Here is a 16,798-nt window from a genome sequence, read left to right on the forward strand (position 1 = left end):
TTACAGGGAGGGATGGTGCTGGCAAGCGTACAACAGCTGAGCCACCCAAATGGAACAAGCGCCTTGCGGGTGTAAGACTCTCGAGTAAGTCTTCACTAAAAGGGGGCACAGAGCGTGGAGATCAACACGTAATCTAAAACCCAAAAATATATTTCCTAATGACACAGAACTAGCTCCGTCCAAAGAGTGTTTGGTCAAGAACAATCAGATCACAACTCTAACAAGAATAGAAAAGAGAGAAACAGATAGAGAGAGAGATAAATGAAATATGACGATGCTCACCTAGCTCCGTCCAAAGAGTGTTCGGTGAAGAAGAAATCGTCTGGAGCTAGGGCAAGTTCACTACTATATCTTGGACCTGTCTATAACCATAATGTGTGTATGCCTGTCTCTATGTAACCCTTACAGCGGGCAAGTTGCCTCTTCCATTCACAAGACTGGACAGGATAATTAGACATTTTGAGTGTGGAATTTTGAGAGAAGATGAAAAATTGTAGGAAAATTGAAAAGATGTATAGTTTGGAAGGCGGAGTGATGAGTTGTGGGGCAGTGAAGTTTCGGGGAATAAAGGAACACAAAGCAGGCCTAGTATTTATATCTTACCGTCACCTGCAGGCCGACGTCCGCTAGTCAACGTTGACTTGGGCCAGATTAAAGGAGTCCTGCAATCTTGAGTAGATTCATTCTTGGACGACCGCTAGGCAAAAATGGCCCAGCTTCAGGGCAGGAAAGAACTCCTGCCATATTCAGTAAATCTCTCATTGTTCCCTGATTGTCTATCAGTATCAGTCCATCTCGCAGCTCTCCCTTGTATCACAAAACCTCAAATTCATAGTTATAGTATACACCACAGGGTAGTTGCGGCGTCAATTCCACATTGCCATTTGGCTCTATAGTGGTTCACGTGGCATTCACGAGAGGCAAGTCACGTTGCGACTGCAATCCATGAACCACATGGGTTTCACAGTACCACCCAGGTGGTAGCACTGTGAACACCACAGCGCTTCACTGGAAACTCACCATCCACTCAGGTGGTGGTGTGGTTGCATTCAACCAGGTGGGCGTACCACAATAGGCCACCACATAGCATTAACATGGGCGTCACACAATTGCGACGTCGCTTGGCATACAATACCATTGAAAAAAAACTCCCGACCAATCCGGATCGGATTGGTCAGGAGCATGGGCTAACCAGGGTAAAAACTTGAAAGACGCAAATAAATTACTCCCTCAGGAGATCAGGAAGTAAGGAAACACGCTCAAAGTGATAGAACATCTTTTTAATCTTGATACAATTCCCTACTACTGTTCTACAATTAGTTCAATCAGCTTCCCTTTGATATCTTGTTCATAAATATCTACTGATATGTGAAAAAATGTGAGTGAAGAAGATACAAACAAATCAATGGTCGACTAGATATGAGATAGACAAAAGTTTGGTCATAGATTCAACTGATATCTACTACACTGGTTAATACTTGAGATGACAGAGTTCAAGTGAGTTGAAAGAAGTACAGCAGATAGGAAATACAATTATAAACAATCTTGATGTGAGAACGATATGTACATGGAAAAGATCAAAGAACGTCTTTAGAACAAGTCAATAATCACCAAGATGATCTACAAATAGTGAAGGATGACTCGATATATAGAAAGAAGTGTGAAGGATGTTTGATATTGATGATGAACGAGAGGTTGAACTTGAAGTTCGAACGGTTTTTATACTAAAAAATTGATTGATGTCATGAATGACATCATATCGTGACGTGAGCACTGGAACCTCGGTCAACTCCACAGCACATGACAGATCATTTATTACACAGCACATGACAGATCATTTATTACACTCCATCTTGCTCACAATGTAGTCTTGAGTGGAATACTTGTGTGGTTATGAGGCAGTGTGCACTGTGGCTACGATGAGGTCCTCAGGTGATCTCATGGTGGCAAGAGCTGATGCCATATTCATGCGGCAATCGATGTGGCAAATGTGAATCTATTCACCACGGTTTGTGATCTGATGGCAGTGCGATCCTGCTGCTGCTGGCTGCAACAGTGAGACGATGCGGGTGGAGCTTGCAAAGCTATCACGTGGCGGATTATGGATAGCCATCTGAGACTCAAGTTGAATCTCTGTGAAACTCACTCAACCTTTGACCGTACCCCGGCAGCACTTTTTTGCTCAAAGGCTGCCCGGTGGTGTAGAGGTAATTAAAGTGAGGTGTTTATCGACCCTGACTGCCTTGTGACGAAATACATACATCATCACTCTACGTTTGACTTTGAGGATGTATATTTGAAGATATATATTACTTCATATTTTTCTTTGAACTTCTTGAGCGATTTCTTGGAACCGATTCCATGAAGGATGCAAGGAGACAAGTTCATTGTGAGATTTTGGCAGTTGACCATTTCAGAGGTTTTAACTGGAGTGGTGTGAAAAGATGGGTTATTGATAATTTGATGTAGAGGTGATCATGGGTTTAGACAGACTCGAATACGTCAGCGCGTTTCGATTGATTTGGAATCCAATAAACCAGATCAGAAGAACCAATCCATCAAATCACCCCACCACCACCACCACCACACTCAAATCATAATCCATCAGAACAACATCCTGGCAGATTCAAAACCAAAAACAAATTCCAACAAACGATTGTTTTCCAACGAAGATCCCACAACTTCATCCACCGAAACGTGTTTACCTAAAAAAATCAAAACAAATCATCCTACGATGGAAATCGATTTAGATCCCACTCAATTTATTTTACAAACAATTGATCAATTACCAACCGAAATAAAACCAATCTATGAATCATTTCTTGATCTTTATCAACGAAAGTAAGTTTTAATAATCCAGTCTTAGTTTTTGAAAATTCAGTTGACTTACTTTTTTTTTTGGATGGGGTTTTCTTGGCGGGGGGGTTGAATGTAGACTTTGGTATCAACTTACAACTTCGATTTTAGAGTTTTTAAATTTACCGATATCTTTTCCGTACCAGATTTCTTTGTATAATGGGTTTATAAAAGATTTTGAGAATAAGATTAATTCACTTAAGTTAGTTGAGATCGCCGTCACTGTTTCTCAACAATACACCGGTAAGTCTCTTTACCCCTTTTGATATGTGAATGTGTGGAAAGACGAATCATACTGAAACATTGATTTTTTTTCAGATCCAAGTGAAGCACTTGAATTCTTATCATCCCTAGCAACAAAACTAAAACCGATCCCACTAAAAGATGAAGAAAAACGAATGAAAGTGAAACCGAATGAATTACAAACCGATCCAGAAGCCTATGTGCTTTCACGAATGTCAGCTGCTCATTTTTGTTTATTGTTAGGTCAAACTAAAGAAACCGAATTAGCCATGAATGAGTGTCGTAAGATCTTAGATAAACTTGATACTGTTGATACTTCAGTTAGAGCTGGGTTTTATAGAGTTTCAGGTGATTATTATAAAGTGAGTGGATCGTTATAGGTGATTACTTTTCCATCAAACTAAACCTGTTTTTTTTCTTTTCTTTTTCTCTTTAGTGGGAAGCAGCATATGCATCGTATTATAAAACTTCATTACTTTATTTAGCTTGTTTACCTAATGTGAATGTAGATTTAAGTTTAGAAAGTCGGATTCAAAGAGCCCATGATCTAGGTCTAGCAGCTCTGTTAGGTGATACGATTTACAATTTCGGAGAACTTTTACAACATCCGATCTTAGATTCCTTAAACAATACACCATACGAATGGATCAAGTCTCTATTGTTTGCATTTAATGATGGTCATCTAGGCGTCTTTGAATCTTTGACACCAAAGTTTCCAGAAGAGGTGAGTGAGGTCAATCATCTTTTGTAGTTTGATCGGATTGGAAGATTCATCATGAATGGTTTTCTTTTCTTTTGGATCAATTTGTTTGTAGCCTATCTTACAGAATTCATATCCGTTTATGAGACAAAAGATTTGTTTGATGGCATTGATTGATGCGGTCTTTAGAAGGAATGTAACCGATCGGATCATTCCTTTTACAACGATTGCATCAGAAACCAAGTTACCGGTGAATGAAGTTGAACATTTAGTGATGAAAGCTTTAAGGTATGTGATTGATTCCCTTTTTCTCTTGACTGATTTCTTTTTTTTTCAGAAAGAGACTGATGAGAAAAGAAATGAATTAGTTTGGGATTAGTTAAAGGTTCGTTGGATCAGGTTTCAGGTACAGCTAAGATTACGTGGGTTCAACCTAGAGTCTTGAGTCGAAGTCAGATTGAAGGATTGAAAGTGAAATTAGATGAATGGACTAATCGAGTGATGAAAGTAGGTGAACATGCTCATGATCATGGTGGGACTGAGATTTTGGTTTCGTAGAGAGAGAGAAACAAAAAAAATTAGAAATACTTTGTTTTTGGTTTTGGTATTTTTGAAGTTTATGATTTGGTCCTTTTTTGATATATGAGGTTTGAAATTCATTATATATGGTTCATGAGATTGGGTGATGTGAATTATGGTTCTTTGTTTTGATAAGATTGATAAGATTAGTTTGAATGGAATTAAGGTTTCATGAATTTTTATTGATTGGTTGTTTACTGAGTATCATCAATGGTTTTTTGATGTTCATAAGAGTGAATGAAAAAAGATTTGTAAAGACTTTGTTGTTTCAGTTATGGGTTATGATCATGATTATAATCTAGCAAAAGATTGATTTCTTATTCAAAACAAGAAAAGAAGCATTTGATTCAAATTGATTCTTAAGAGTATCATTGAGTTTATCTAAGAATATCCATCAACATGTAATTTATCATGAGAATTTGAAAGATTGAATGGTACAATGGGAAATCAAACAAAATCTTCACACTGGTATTTCTTCATTTATCATTTTTATTGTTTCATTTCCAGACTTTGTTTTACAAAATTCTCACTGAAAACTTCATTACAACCAATATACATCTTACATCAACGTGAGTACATAGATAGAAAGCAAGAAATCCTTTTAGTCTTTTTTATAGGGTATAGCATATATTGATACCTTTGTAGAAGAAGATTGATGATGAGAGTTGAGATCTTCAAGGATCGAGATTTGGAAGGTGATCAGTACAGCTATTCACGAAATTCGTGTCCTGTTCGCACTTTTTTTTTCTTTCCCCCCCCCCCAAATACAGCTGACGCGCAGCGCAGCAAACCTGTATCACACCGTGGATTTGGTCAACCCCGAACCCCGCGGGCCACTTCCTCCCTCTTCCTCCCTCTGATTCTGTGCTCGCCACGTTGCGAATTTTCACACCCAATCCGTGATCATGATCGATCCCTACCAACTTATCTACTCCACTCTCCTTCAATTCACATACGAATCACAAACTGGGAATCAAGTTAGTAAGTGGATATAAACTTCCTTGAAAAGCTATTATCATCGGTCTGAATTCTGGTTCTGATGTGTTTGTAATCTTTTTTCTTTGAGGTTATGGAAGAATATAGTCACTGGTTCATGTCACTTAAAGCACATCCATTCGGAACCAAAAAAATAAGTAGTGATCCAATCTAATCAAACCAAAATCAATCTGATCGATCAAATTATCAAAATGATAATGGTGGTGCTATCAAATGCTTTCCTGACGCATTCTGATTACTTGATTGATATTCTATAGGCTCACTCTTCAGTATCTGGAGCCATCCTGAACCAAGGAGTTCAGTGTGGAATTGATGACAGATCAACCAAACTTGAATACCTAGATATCTAAATGTTTTGAGGTGATGAGTGATTGGTTTCTTAAATGGATTCTTTACATTTGAACAATGTAGCCTTTCGAAAGACTTTTCATAGTTGATTTTTGTGTTATCAAGTTCTTGAAAAATTTATGATCAATATTATGCTGTATCTTTTTCTCATCAATTCACGCCTTCAATCTCATTTTCCTAATACTGCTTCAAACACTTCATAATTCTTTGGTAGAATTAACAACCTGGTCAAATCATCACTTGGGTGGATTTGCAAAACATGACTTGAGGGGAGATATATGAAAGACATATGGACGATACACATCTTAAACATCAAAAAATCGATTTCTTGTGACAACTTCGACTTGCAGCAGTTACTGGCTTTGGTCTCTGCACCATGAATTCCAGTCTAAACATCCAAGGATCTCTCAGATGAATAACCTTGGTTCATCTCATGCTATCCTGAGTCCAGAGACCGCTGAAGCTTTAGATCTCCGAGGCGTTCAAAAGGAGCCATTTTGCTTGCAAAAACATGTTTGCGGATCTGATGGCGCGAGCGATGTTGTACTCATCAAATTCGAAGACGGGATGATTGGCCTTTTCTAAACAAGTGTGAAATTGAATTGATTGCATATCACATCAACTAAACAAGTAAAAAGAATGATTGGATACGATTGAATAACTAATTATGTGTTTGGCTCCAGAGTTGTAAGGGAAGTAAACCAGTGACTAAAACTTCAAAGAAAAAAGGTTTACAAACGCATAGAAATCAGAATTTGAAATGATGATATCAGTTTTTCAAGGAAATTTATAATCACTTACTAATGGATATATCTTGATCGCTATTTCTTTCCATGGTGGTGATTCATCTTTAATTAACTCTTTACCTTCACATTTGATTTCAAGTCCTGTAGATTCTGCTTTAGCTTTTGACATCCATCTATACTGTATAAAAAAAAGGAGACTCGGAATCTCAGTTATTTATTCATATAACATTTTGAAGAGATGAGAGAGATGTAAACTTACAGATTCATATGTGAATTGAGGTTGATAAGCTGATGAGTCAATAGTGAGAGTGAACAGCAATCAATCGTGATCACTCGGCATGCGGAGTCGGTGTGAAAATTATCGACGTGGCAAGCACCAAATCGGAGGGAGGATGTATCTCAGGAGATCCCGGGGTTCGGGCTGTTCGGGGTTGACCAAATCCACGGTGTGATACAGGCTTGCTGCGCTGCGCGTCAGAGCATCCACAACGGTCCACCTACTTTGCGGGCCCCCAGCGATGTAGGGGGTCAAAACGCAAAAAAACGCTCCAACGGAGCTCGCACAATCGGGGGTGAGACGTCGGGGGCCTCCAGATTTCCATCCGGACCCCCCACATCTGCGAGGTCTATAGGGGCTCCCAATATCACGTGCCACTGCTTCCACGTGACCGATATAGTCACGTCTCAAACCGCACTCGAAACCAGATGATATGGTACAAGCATACCATATCACTCAATCGAGTTCTGGCCCCTGACTTCAAGTGCACCGCTGTGGACACCTGTTTTTTTGACCCCCTACATCCACAAAATCAGGATCGGGGGTCTGTTCCAGGGCTCGCAAAGTAGGTGGACCGTTGTGGATGCTCTCAGCTGTATTTGGGGGGGAAAAAAGAAAAAAAAAGTGCGAACAGGACACGAATTTCGTGAATAGCTGTACATATTGTTTTAATTGGAATTAGGTTTATGTCTAATTGAGTTAAGGTTAAGAAATTGATCCGTTTTTGTATTGAAATTTGAAATATGAGAGAGATGAGTGAGAGTTGAATTAGGTTGTGAAAGGTATGTGATATTTTGAGTCTTCTGGTGAAATTGGAATAGTCTGAGTTGAATTTGAATTTGAATTTGAATAGAATCTAGTTTGACTTTACCAAATCACCAAGTAGTAGTATACTAATCGATTCATTATTAATCTTCTCTTTTGAGCTTCTGATTGGATAGATTGGATTAGTAGTAGTAGTAGTAGTGCTAGTAGTGCTAGTAGTAGTATACCATTGCTGAAGATGTCTAACTTCTCATCTCTTACTCCTTCTCGTCCGGCTCCTCCGGCTCCTTCCGAACAACAACAAGCACTTCAACAACCATCACAACACTCATCAACCGATCATCATCCCAACTCTCATCATTCATCTCGTTACAATTCAGGATCTTCTACTTCTTCTCCTGGTTTACCTTCAGGTTACGTACCTGCTCCTGGTTTTACTAATCCGGCTAGCAGTATGATTGGTTCTTCTCCTTTTCCTATCAATCCTCCTGCAAATCAAACTACAATCGTTAGAAGAGGCTTTGCTAAATTGAAGGAAGATGGTCTTAGAAGTTGGATTTGGTCTCAACGTTGGCTTATTCTGCGTGAACAAACTTTAACGTTTCATAAGAATGAGGTCAATTTCCCATTCGATTGGATTTCTTTTCTTCATCAATCTTGACTGATTCTTTGATTCTTTTTGGATTCTTAGACTACTTCAACTGCTGCTGCACTCATCTTTCTGAAAGAAATCACCAATGTAGCTCGAACCGATTTACGTCCTTATTGTCTAGAAGTCGAAACCAAAGAAAAAACCTATAACCTAGCTCTTAAGAATGATGAAGAACTCTATGGATGGATGGATGATATTTATTCTCGTTCGCCTTTGATGGGAGTTTCGAATCCGACGAATTTCGTTCATCAAGTTCATGTAGGCTTTGATGCGGTTTCAGGAGCGTTTACAGGTTTACCTGAACAATGGACTAGACTGTTGACCAGTTCGGCGATCACTAAAGAAGATTATGCCAAGAATCCTCAGGCTGTACTCGATGTACTTGAGTTTTATACTGATATTCAGAAACGAGAAAATGATGAGTATGGTCTTGGTACTCCTAATATGGGAATGACTGATCGAGTGGGTGGTGCTAGTGGTTCGAATGGTGCGGGTGCTGGTTATGATTCACCTGCTCAACATGAGATCGATTATCATACATCACCTTCTTTGAACAGTAGTCATAACAGTGCTCGTTTTAATGCTTCTTCCACTAGACTTAGCAATCAACCTAGTAATCAACAAATGCGAAATGAACTACTAGCCAACCCTCGTACGCTTGCTTCGCCTTCTCCTTCACGTGGTCCTGAGACCATCAATGATGGGTATCGAGCACCTCTTCCGGCCACTGCATCTAATCCACGACCGATCCAAGATTCTCAAAACAGACCGAACCTTGTACCTCAACGTGCTGCACCTAGTGCACCATCATCTGCCTCTAAACCTCAAGCAGGTGGATTGAAACCTCTTAGCTTATCATCTTCTGCTTCTGCAAGACCCACTCAAGCTGAGAAACCTGTCTCGAAACCTAGTTTGCCTGTCAAATTACAACAAGGACCAAAACCACTTCAACTTGGACAACCTAGAACGAACGGTAATACACCAACGTTACCAAACAAATCTACTCCGACTCCTTCAGCTACTAACCCTTCTACAACTAATGGGTCTCAAACTAATCATTCAGAGAACGCTAGTCCAGACTTATCGAATCCTTCACAAGCCACACAAACACCAGCCCAAGCACCGGTAGTGAAAGCCTTACAAACAGTTAAAAAACAAGAAGCCAAATCAAACGAACGTAGGATCTCATCTTTAACAGAAGCCCAAATCATGACGAAATTAAGAGGAGTGGTCTCACCCCAAGACCCAAATCAATTATATGCCAAGATCAAAAAAGTAGGACAAGGAGCATCAGGTAGTGTATATGTAGCTAAAGTTTTGGCTACTGGACAGAAAGTGGCGATTAAACAGATGGATTTAAAGGTTCAACCTAGGAAAGAATTGATTGTGAATGAGATTCTGGTTATGAAAGAATCACAACATCCGAATATTGTGAATTTCTTGGATTCCTTTATTTTAGGGAATGATGAACTTTGGGTTGTTATGGAGTTTATGGAAGGTGGGGCTTTGACTGATGTGATTGATAATAATAGTATGGAAGAAGATCAGATCGCTAGTATTTGTCATGAGGTTCGTTGGGTTTTTGATTCTTGTCCTTCTCAAATGGAAATGAAGTTGATTTTTTTTGGGGGGTTTTTTTAGTCTTGTAAAGGTCTTCAACATCTTCATCAACAGAGTATTATTCATCGAGATATTAAATCAGATAATGTACTTTTAGATTGTCAAGGACATGTGAAGATCAGTTGAGTGATCCGATCTGGTTTCTTCATCAAACAATATGAAACCAAATTTGAATCTGATGATTTTTTTTTGGTTGATAGCTGATTTTGGATTCTGTGCAAAACTAACCGATCAAAAATCAAAACGAGCCACCATGGTAGGTACACCTTATTGGATGGCACCAGAAGTCGTTAAACAAAAGGAGTATGGAGCCAAAGTGGATATCTGGTCACTTGGAATCATGGCTATTGAGATGATTGAGAATGAACCACCTTATTTGGATGAAGAACCTTTGAAGGCACTTTATTTGATTGCTACTAATGGTAGGTTTCGTTTTGATTTGTGTTCTTTTTCCTTTGACTGGAAGAGGGAAAGATTGATGAGAGTTTGGTTTTTTTTTCTTTTTTGGAATAGGTACACCTACGTTGAAGAAACCGGAAAGGTTGAGTAAAGAATTGAAAAACTTTTTGGCGGTTTGTTTATGTGTTGATGTGAAATCTAGAGCGACGGCAGATGAACTTTTACAAGTGAGTAGTGAATTGATGATTTTTTTTTTGACTTTTTAACTCGATTTTATCAAACTGATTGAGTTATGTGTGTGTGTGTTTTTTTTGTTTTTTGTTTTCTCGAATAGCATGAGTTTTTGAAAAAGTCTTGTACTATGGCTGGATTGGCTCCTTTATTAAAGTTTAAAGCTTCATCAAGATGAAATTATCATTAAAAAAAATACTAAAATGATGAAAGAAATACACATTTATATATGAGAAACGGTGTGGTGTTTTTTTAGGAGGCTTTTTTCTTTTCTTTTATCTTATCTGTGTTGTTTTTTATGAGAAAGAGTTTCATTTTTTTTCTTAAATCCTGACTCGTTTTTTTTCGTTTCAACAAGAAGAAGAAGAGAATGATTGAAGTTGAAGTTGGAGGAAAAAAGGTGTTTCGAACTGGGTATTTAGTTTGGTTTTTTTTGTTGTTTGATTTGATTGTTGTTTTCTTATAGGAAAAAAGGGTTTTTGTGGTTTTGTGGAATGAGATGAGATTTGATTTGATTTGATGAGATGGGGGTTTTCTTTGGTTTCTTTTTTTTTTCTTTTGGAAATGTCAAATGTCTGGGGTTTTCTTTGCTTTTTGGTTCGGTATATTTTATATAGATATAAATAAATAAATAAATATCTTTCTTTTTAGGTTTTTTTCATGAAAAAAAAGGTTTATGTTTGTTTGTTTATTGTTTATATATATATATATATAGGTAAGTGTTTGTGTGTTTTTTGTTTTGTATGCTCGGTTTGTTTGTTTGTTTTTTATGATTTTTTTATGATCTTTTTCTTCTTTTTTATGATCTTCTTTTTATGATTTTCCTTCTTTTTATGATCTTTTCTTTTTTATGATTTTTTTTATGATTTTTTTTATGATCTGCTTTCTTTTGTTTTTATATGAAGAAGTTTTGAAAAAAAAAGAAAAAAGAGATGAAGAGTTTTTAGATAGGAAAAAAAATAGAAAGTAAAAGTAAAAGTAGATGGTTGGATTCGAGGTGAGCCAGGGGGGGGAAAGTGGGGGTTTGGATTTGGTAGTATGAGGTGATTTTCTTTTTAGATGTGATGATATGATGTGGTGTTTGATTTCATGAAAATAATTGTAAAAAAACCTTTGTATTTAAGAGTATATATTTCTTTTTTTTTGATTTTTTGATTTGTTTATAGGAATGGCAGAGTGATTATTTTTTGTTATTTTGTTATTTTGAAGTTTTGAAGTTTTGTTGACTTGAATTTTTGAATAGAAAAAAAATGGATTTGATGAAGAAGACAACAAAAAAAATGATTTTGTTTGATTACCATTTGGGAGGAAATCTTTTGAAATCTGATCACACTCTTTTTGTTTTCTCGATTTGTGTTCATGAGAGGGTGTCTTTGATTGATATCAATCGCAAAAACAAACAAAATCAATCATCAAGATTTTGTAAACCCCTTGATGATTTGTTGAGCTGATGATCAACACCCCTCTTGATGACCTGATGACCTGATCAAGAGTTGAGTTCTAGAGGGGTCTTATCTTGATTTAAAGGGGCTTTGATCAGTAGGGTAATTGTGAAGGTTTTGATGGTATCAAGGAATCGAATCAGTTTACCTCATCTTGATTTCGGTGACAAAGAGATTCGAAAATTTAAAGGTGTCATGGATCGGCTTACATCTCTGTCTTCAGTTATTCATACTAGACCGTATACCATCTCAATCTTCTTCCTAGGTTTATATCTTTTTGCGCATGTAATGGATTCAGATCTTGAGCCCAGACTCAGCTCATTGTGAATGATCTTTCTTATAGCTTGAAGGCGACCTTAGCATAGTTTGTCTGTTCAGAGAACTTGAAGGAATCAGACTTAAATATCCTTAAAAAGTTTCCCTTCGACGTAAAGATCACCATGGCCTTGTTGAAGGTATGTCATGGATCATGGACCCTACTATCTTCTTTGAGTAAGCCTGCAGAGACTTGAGTCTAATGTCGGATATCGAGGGCCATCACACTGGAGTATAAATCAATGTCTTCTATCACTCGGGTTTTGGGAGACTTCTTATCCATCAGATTTCTTTTTAATTCTGTTTTACCATAAACTCTTTTGATTTTCTAAAGTAGAGCTCTTGATTGATTCAAAACCTTGTGTGATCATTCTTACATTTGTTTTCATCTTTTAATTTCTTCAATTACTTCTTACTCTTTGTATTTTCTTTAATCAATTGAATTCTCATATAATTCTCTTTTTTACAAGCCTATAATCTTTAAAAATGCATTTAGGAATTTCATTTACTACTACTCTTTACTTTTTCATCTTCGTGGCAACTTGTTTGACTCAAGATCAAGATCGAAATTCGGTCCTGACAAGTGGTATGGAGAAGAAAAATCAGGAGATGTAAGAAATTTTTTTGTTCGATCTTTTCTTCTGTTCGAACTGGCGTGAAAGGAAGGAGATGATGAAATTCTTGTTGACTAAAACTGATGAGATGTCTTCTTTTACTTTTGGATTGATGGGATTTTTAATTTCTCTCTTGAATGAAAAATCAACTCGATCTTCAAACTCTTCATTCTTGCTTGATGACGCCTCTTTTCTAGGCCTTCTTCAGACCATTCTGGTGGTGGGCGCCGAGCTCGAGGTTTAGCATCTGAAGATCGTTTTGTAAAGTAAGCTGACCTTTTGGTGTGGTAAACGCGGCATTGGCAAGAATGATAGTCTTAACGGCTTTGATACTCATCTATGATTTGTTTTGAATCTCTTCATTTAAGATTGATCACCAGAGCCGACACTTCAACTGGAAGTAGCTCTGGTAATTCTTCCACTGGCAATTCGATCGGAACCCTTTCCTCTGGTAATAATGAAGTAGAACCCAACCTGAATGGTCCAAGTGATCCAAAAGTATGTGCTACGATTGTCAAGAACATGAAGGAGGCCGAAGCATTGACAAAAGCAGCAGGAAGTCCTGCTGCTAAACGACCATCTACCGTTCCATCTTCTTCACCAAAATCTTCTTCTGGATCAAGCCGTCGTTCTAAGCTCGCCCAGATTCATGAGTTTGAGTAAGTGTTTTGTTTAAATATTTTTCCTTTTGTTTTCTTGTTTGATCAATTTACTGAACTTGGGTGTTCTTATCAGTTTGAACCGCCGTGCTGATCCTCCAGCAAGTTCAACTGGATCACAAACTAATGTGGATCCTAATTCATGTAAAGAAATGCAAGCAATGGTTCAAGCTCAAGGAGAAAAATTGGCTGCAAGTTTAAAGAAGATGACTTCGGGAGATGTGACTAGCAAGAAAGACAATCCTTCAACCGATTCGAAAACTTCTAACCCCAAGTAAAAATTGTAGCAATATTTTGTACCCATATATGTGTTGATCTTTCTGTGTAAACATTTTCTCTTGCTATGTACATGTTCATTATACCACATACCCTTCATATCAAAACAAAGACCACATGTTTTTTTAATGTTCAATGTGTTTATAATCGATATCTCCATTCATCTGAAACTTTTGAGTAATTAGATGGCAAAAACATGCAAAATTGTCACTGGCAACAGTCATATTAACGACATGAACATGAACATAACATTTGCACGATAGACCCTTTAAGATGAATGAAGCTGATGTAGATGGCATATGTGAAATTGATTTGAAAGATAGTTTCAGATAATCATACTAAACCTTTGGCGGCGCGCTTACTTAAGACTTATGAATTGCTGGATGTAGAACTAATACTGAAGTTGAGGAAACATCTTTTGTTCTAAACCTTCAGGGATCTTTATTCGTATAGTGGTTTCTTCCGGAAATCTGTTGAGAAAAGCCCCTAAGGTATCCATTTGATGAACTTTTAAGTTGTCAACAGCAGCCATAGTATTGAGTGTTTGTAATGTTGGAAGCTTTCCGGTTAGTGCAAAAGTGTTGTTGTAATCTTGACCAAAAAACATTGAGAAAAAACTTGCCTTCTGTGGAATGATAGGATGTTCTCTTGATACATAAATCACCATGGCCTTGATAGAGAGATGGAATTGATCAACGGCCCCTGCCTTGCTCTCATCTCAGTGAGGCTTCAGCGTGGCTCGATTCTCGATTTCACCTGTAGGGGCAGTGTGCCCAAGAGTGAGAGGACTATAAAGCATCTCAACCTGTGTTAGGTAAACCTCGGTTTTCTTCTCAAAGTACATCATCGAGGCATTGATCGATTCAGCTCGTGTCATATTATCATTACATCTGTGTGCATATATCTCTTTTTCGTTTCCTAGTGATATCTTTCTTTTACTTCAAGATCTGTTTCTCAGCTCGGCCTTCTACAGATCCAATCAAGCTTTACAAATACTTCAAACATGCGTTTCACCCTCACCATCAACTTCGTACTTTTAGGAGCCTGTTTGTCTCAATACCAGGTTCAATCTTCACTCGCCGCCAATGGAAAAGATGCACATGATGGAACCGAACCTATGTAAGAGATTTTCCCTTGAAGACGAGCTTCTGATGATTAAAAGACTTGTGGATTTTGACTGATGACATCCTGTTTTTTTTCGGATTGGTTGGTCACTCTTCTTTACTCATGAAATCTAGAAACCCACCAGTAAAGAAGCCTGGTGGACATCGAGCTCGAGGTTTATCAGCTAGGGATGATTTTCCAATGTAAGCAAGATATCTGTTTAAGTAAAAACTTGGTGTGGTGATACATATACAAAACATTGATCTCCGTGATACTCATTTGATCTCTACTCTCATTCCATTTCAGACTGATAACTAGAGCTGACACCTCTAATGATAGTAACGGTGGAACTACTCCTCCTGGGAAACCGGCAAGCGTTGGAACAACTGGATACCCAAACGTTGTCGAACCCAAAGCGTGTGCTGCCATTCTCAAGGCCATGAAAGAGAGCGAAGCGGCAACCAAAGGTAATGGAGCTCCTCCCCCTCCTGTGCTTCCTAAAGGAGCACAGGCTGGGATGACCTCAACTTCAAAACCTGCTGGTGCAACCCGTCGTTCGAAGCTTACACAGAACCCCGATTCTCAGTACGTGTCTTCCCTTTGCGAATAAAAGATCTCTGTGTTTTTTTTCAGAAAGCTGAGATGGATTTTATTTATCAGTTTAAACCGACGGGCTGATCCTTCAACTCAAACTACTACGGATCCAAATGCATGTAAAGATATGCAAGCATTCATTAAATCTAAAAGTGAAAAAATGGCAAAGGGATTAGGACCTATACCTACTAAAAAAGAAATCGGTCCAACAGATATGAAAAACTCAAGTCCTCAATGAAAGTTTTGATTTGGATTTTGGATTGGATTACTTTTTGATTTTTACTTTTTTCTTATGTTGAAGATTTTTTTCTCATTTTTACCATTTGTATTTTTAAGCACACTTGTTGTGAAATCAGGAATCATCTTCATGGTACTTATGAACAATTTACAGATATGGTTATGCTTTAGGTTTAACCAAAAGTGTTGAAAATGTGCTAGATTAGACATGTCATGTTTGGAAGGAATAAGTATCAAGATTTGTTTTCCATTCAATTCTTTAAGGCTGCTGCTCAGCACAGTGCGTGTAAAACAAAAAGCCATTAGTAGCATGTCAACTTTTCTCTCATAAATTTCTCTCACAAGCCACACCTAGTCTCGGATTAGTGTGAGTTATTATAAATGACAAACTACCCTGTGATCATGAATGCAAATATGAAGAAATGACTACCGTAATATATTCCTTCTTAACCATTTATGTCAAATAGAGTATCTGTGACTAGTTTTGAAATACATCTTATACTTGACTTTCATGAATCTGATGGCTTATTGGAACACAAGCAGAGTTACATCAAGAAGTAAGTTGAAGTTTTCAATAGTGCTGATTAGGAGGTTGATTAGTGAGGGTTGTATGGATTCAAAAATCACAGAACAGGATCTGTCAAGAGTGCAAAAGAGGCAAAGACCTCACTTGCAACTTGAGTTATGTCAGTGTCACTGAACAATCTCCTTTCACAACTCTTCAGATCTTAGAAACATTCTTACTTTTGCCTCATTTCAATCAAGGAAGGATGGGGTGATAAATAAGATCAATTCAGATCACAGGGATAAATTAGAAGCACAAGTATATGATCATTTTATGTTAAAAGTTGAATGATAAGTAATAAAACCTTGGAATAAAATCAAAGGTGACCCAGAATATTTTAGTAAGAGTGAGTTAGGTGATGATGTGCATTTTTCAATAAAAAAAATGAGGAATTGGATAGTCTGTGAGACTAATTTTAAAGAAACAATTGCCTCCACCAACTGTCAATGATGTCGATATTCAGACATCTGGGGACGTGTTTTTTACTGACCCGCACATATTTACCCCGTGTTCTCATGACCCGACGCCTACGATTTTACGGTACTTGAGATTGGTCAGGAAGTGCACGCAGTTTGACAAA

The 16,798-nt window shown here is 37.7% G+C and overlaps 4 protein-coding genes across 4 annotated transcripts; all 4 read left to right on the forward strand.

Moving 5' to 3' along the window:
- Positions 1–2,734: 2,734 nt before the first annotated feature.
- Positions 2,735–4,701, forward strand: MELLADRAFT_50027 (uncharacterized protein; the record flags this gene model as incomplete). The annotated part of the gene is made up of 6 exons (XM_007414969.1): positions 2,735–2,841; positions 2,936–3,099; positions 3,175–3,461; positions 3,536–3,823; positions 3,915–4,087; positions 4,168–4,701. The coding sequence occupies 6 exons, from the start codon at positions 2,735–2,737 to the stop codon at positions 4,355–4,357; spliced, it is 1,209 nt and encodes a 402-aa protein (XP_007415031.1).
- A 2,937-nt stretch (positions 4,702–7,638) lies between these two features.
- Cla4 (p21-activated serine/threonine protein kinase) lies at positions 7,639–11,096 on the forward strand (the record flags this gene model as incomplete). Its single annotated transcript, XM_007414970.1, has 7 exons — positions 7,639–8,126; positions 8,202–8,866; positions 8,930–9,731; positions 9,804–9,903; positions 9,983–10,204; positions 10,296–10,408; positions 10,516–11,096. The coding sequence occupies 7 exons, from the start codon at positions 7,749–7,751 to the stop codon at positions 10,588–10,590; spliced, it is 2,355 nt and encodes a 784-aa protein (XP_007415032.1).
- A 1,559-nt stretch (positions 11,097–12,655) lies between these two features.
- Positions 12,656–13,720, forward strand: MELLADRAFT_66895 (uncharacterized protein; the record flags this gene model as incomplete). Its single annotated transcript, XM_007414971.1, has 4 exons — positions 12,656–12,780; positions 12,981–13,049; positions 13,152–13,442; positions 13,519–13,720. The coding sequence occupies 4 exons, from the start codon at positions 12,656–12,658 to the stop codon at positions 13,718–13,720; spliced, it is 687 nt and encodes a 228-aa protein (XP_007415033.1).
- A 1,001-nt stretch (positions 13,721–14,721) lies between these two features.
- MELLADRAFT_110803 (uncharacterized protein) lies at positions 14,722–15,654 on the forward strand (the record flags this gene model as incomplete). Its single annotated transcript, XM_007414972.1, has 4 exons — positions 14,722–14,837; positions 14,957–15,025; positions 15,129–15,407; positions 15,483–15,654. The coding sequence occupies 4 exons, from the start codon at positions 14,722–14,724 to the stop codon at positions 15,652–15,654; spliced, it is 636 nt and encodes a 211-aa protein (XP_007415034.1).
- Positions 15,655–16,798: the final 1,144 nt, after the last annotated feature.

The sequence above is a fragment of the Melampsora larici-populina genome, assembly GCF_000204055.1.
Source record: "Melampsora larici-populina 98AG31 unplaced genomic scaffold MELLAscaffold_47, whole genome shotgun sequence".
NCBI classification, from domain to species: domain Eukaryota; kingdom Fungi; phylum Basidiomycota; class Pucciniomycetes; order Pucciniales; family Melampsoraceae; genus Melampsora; species Melampsora laricis-populina.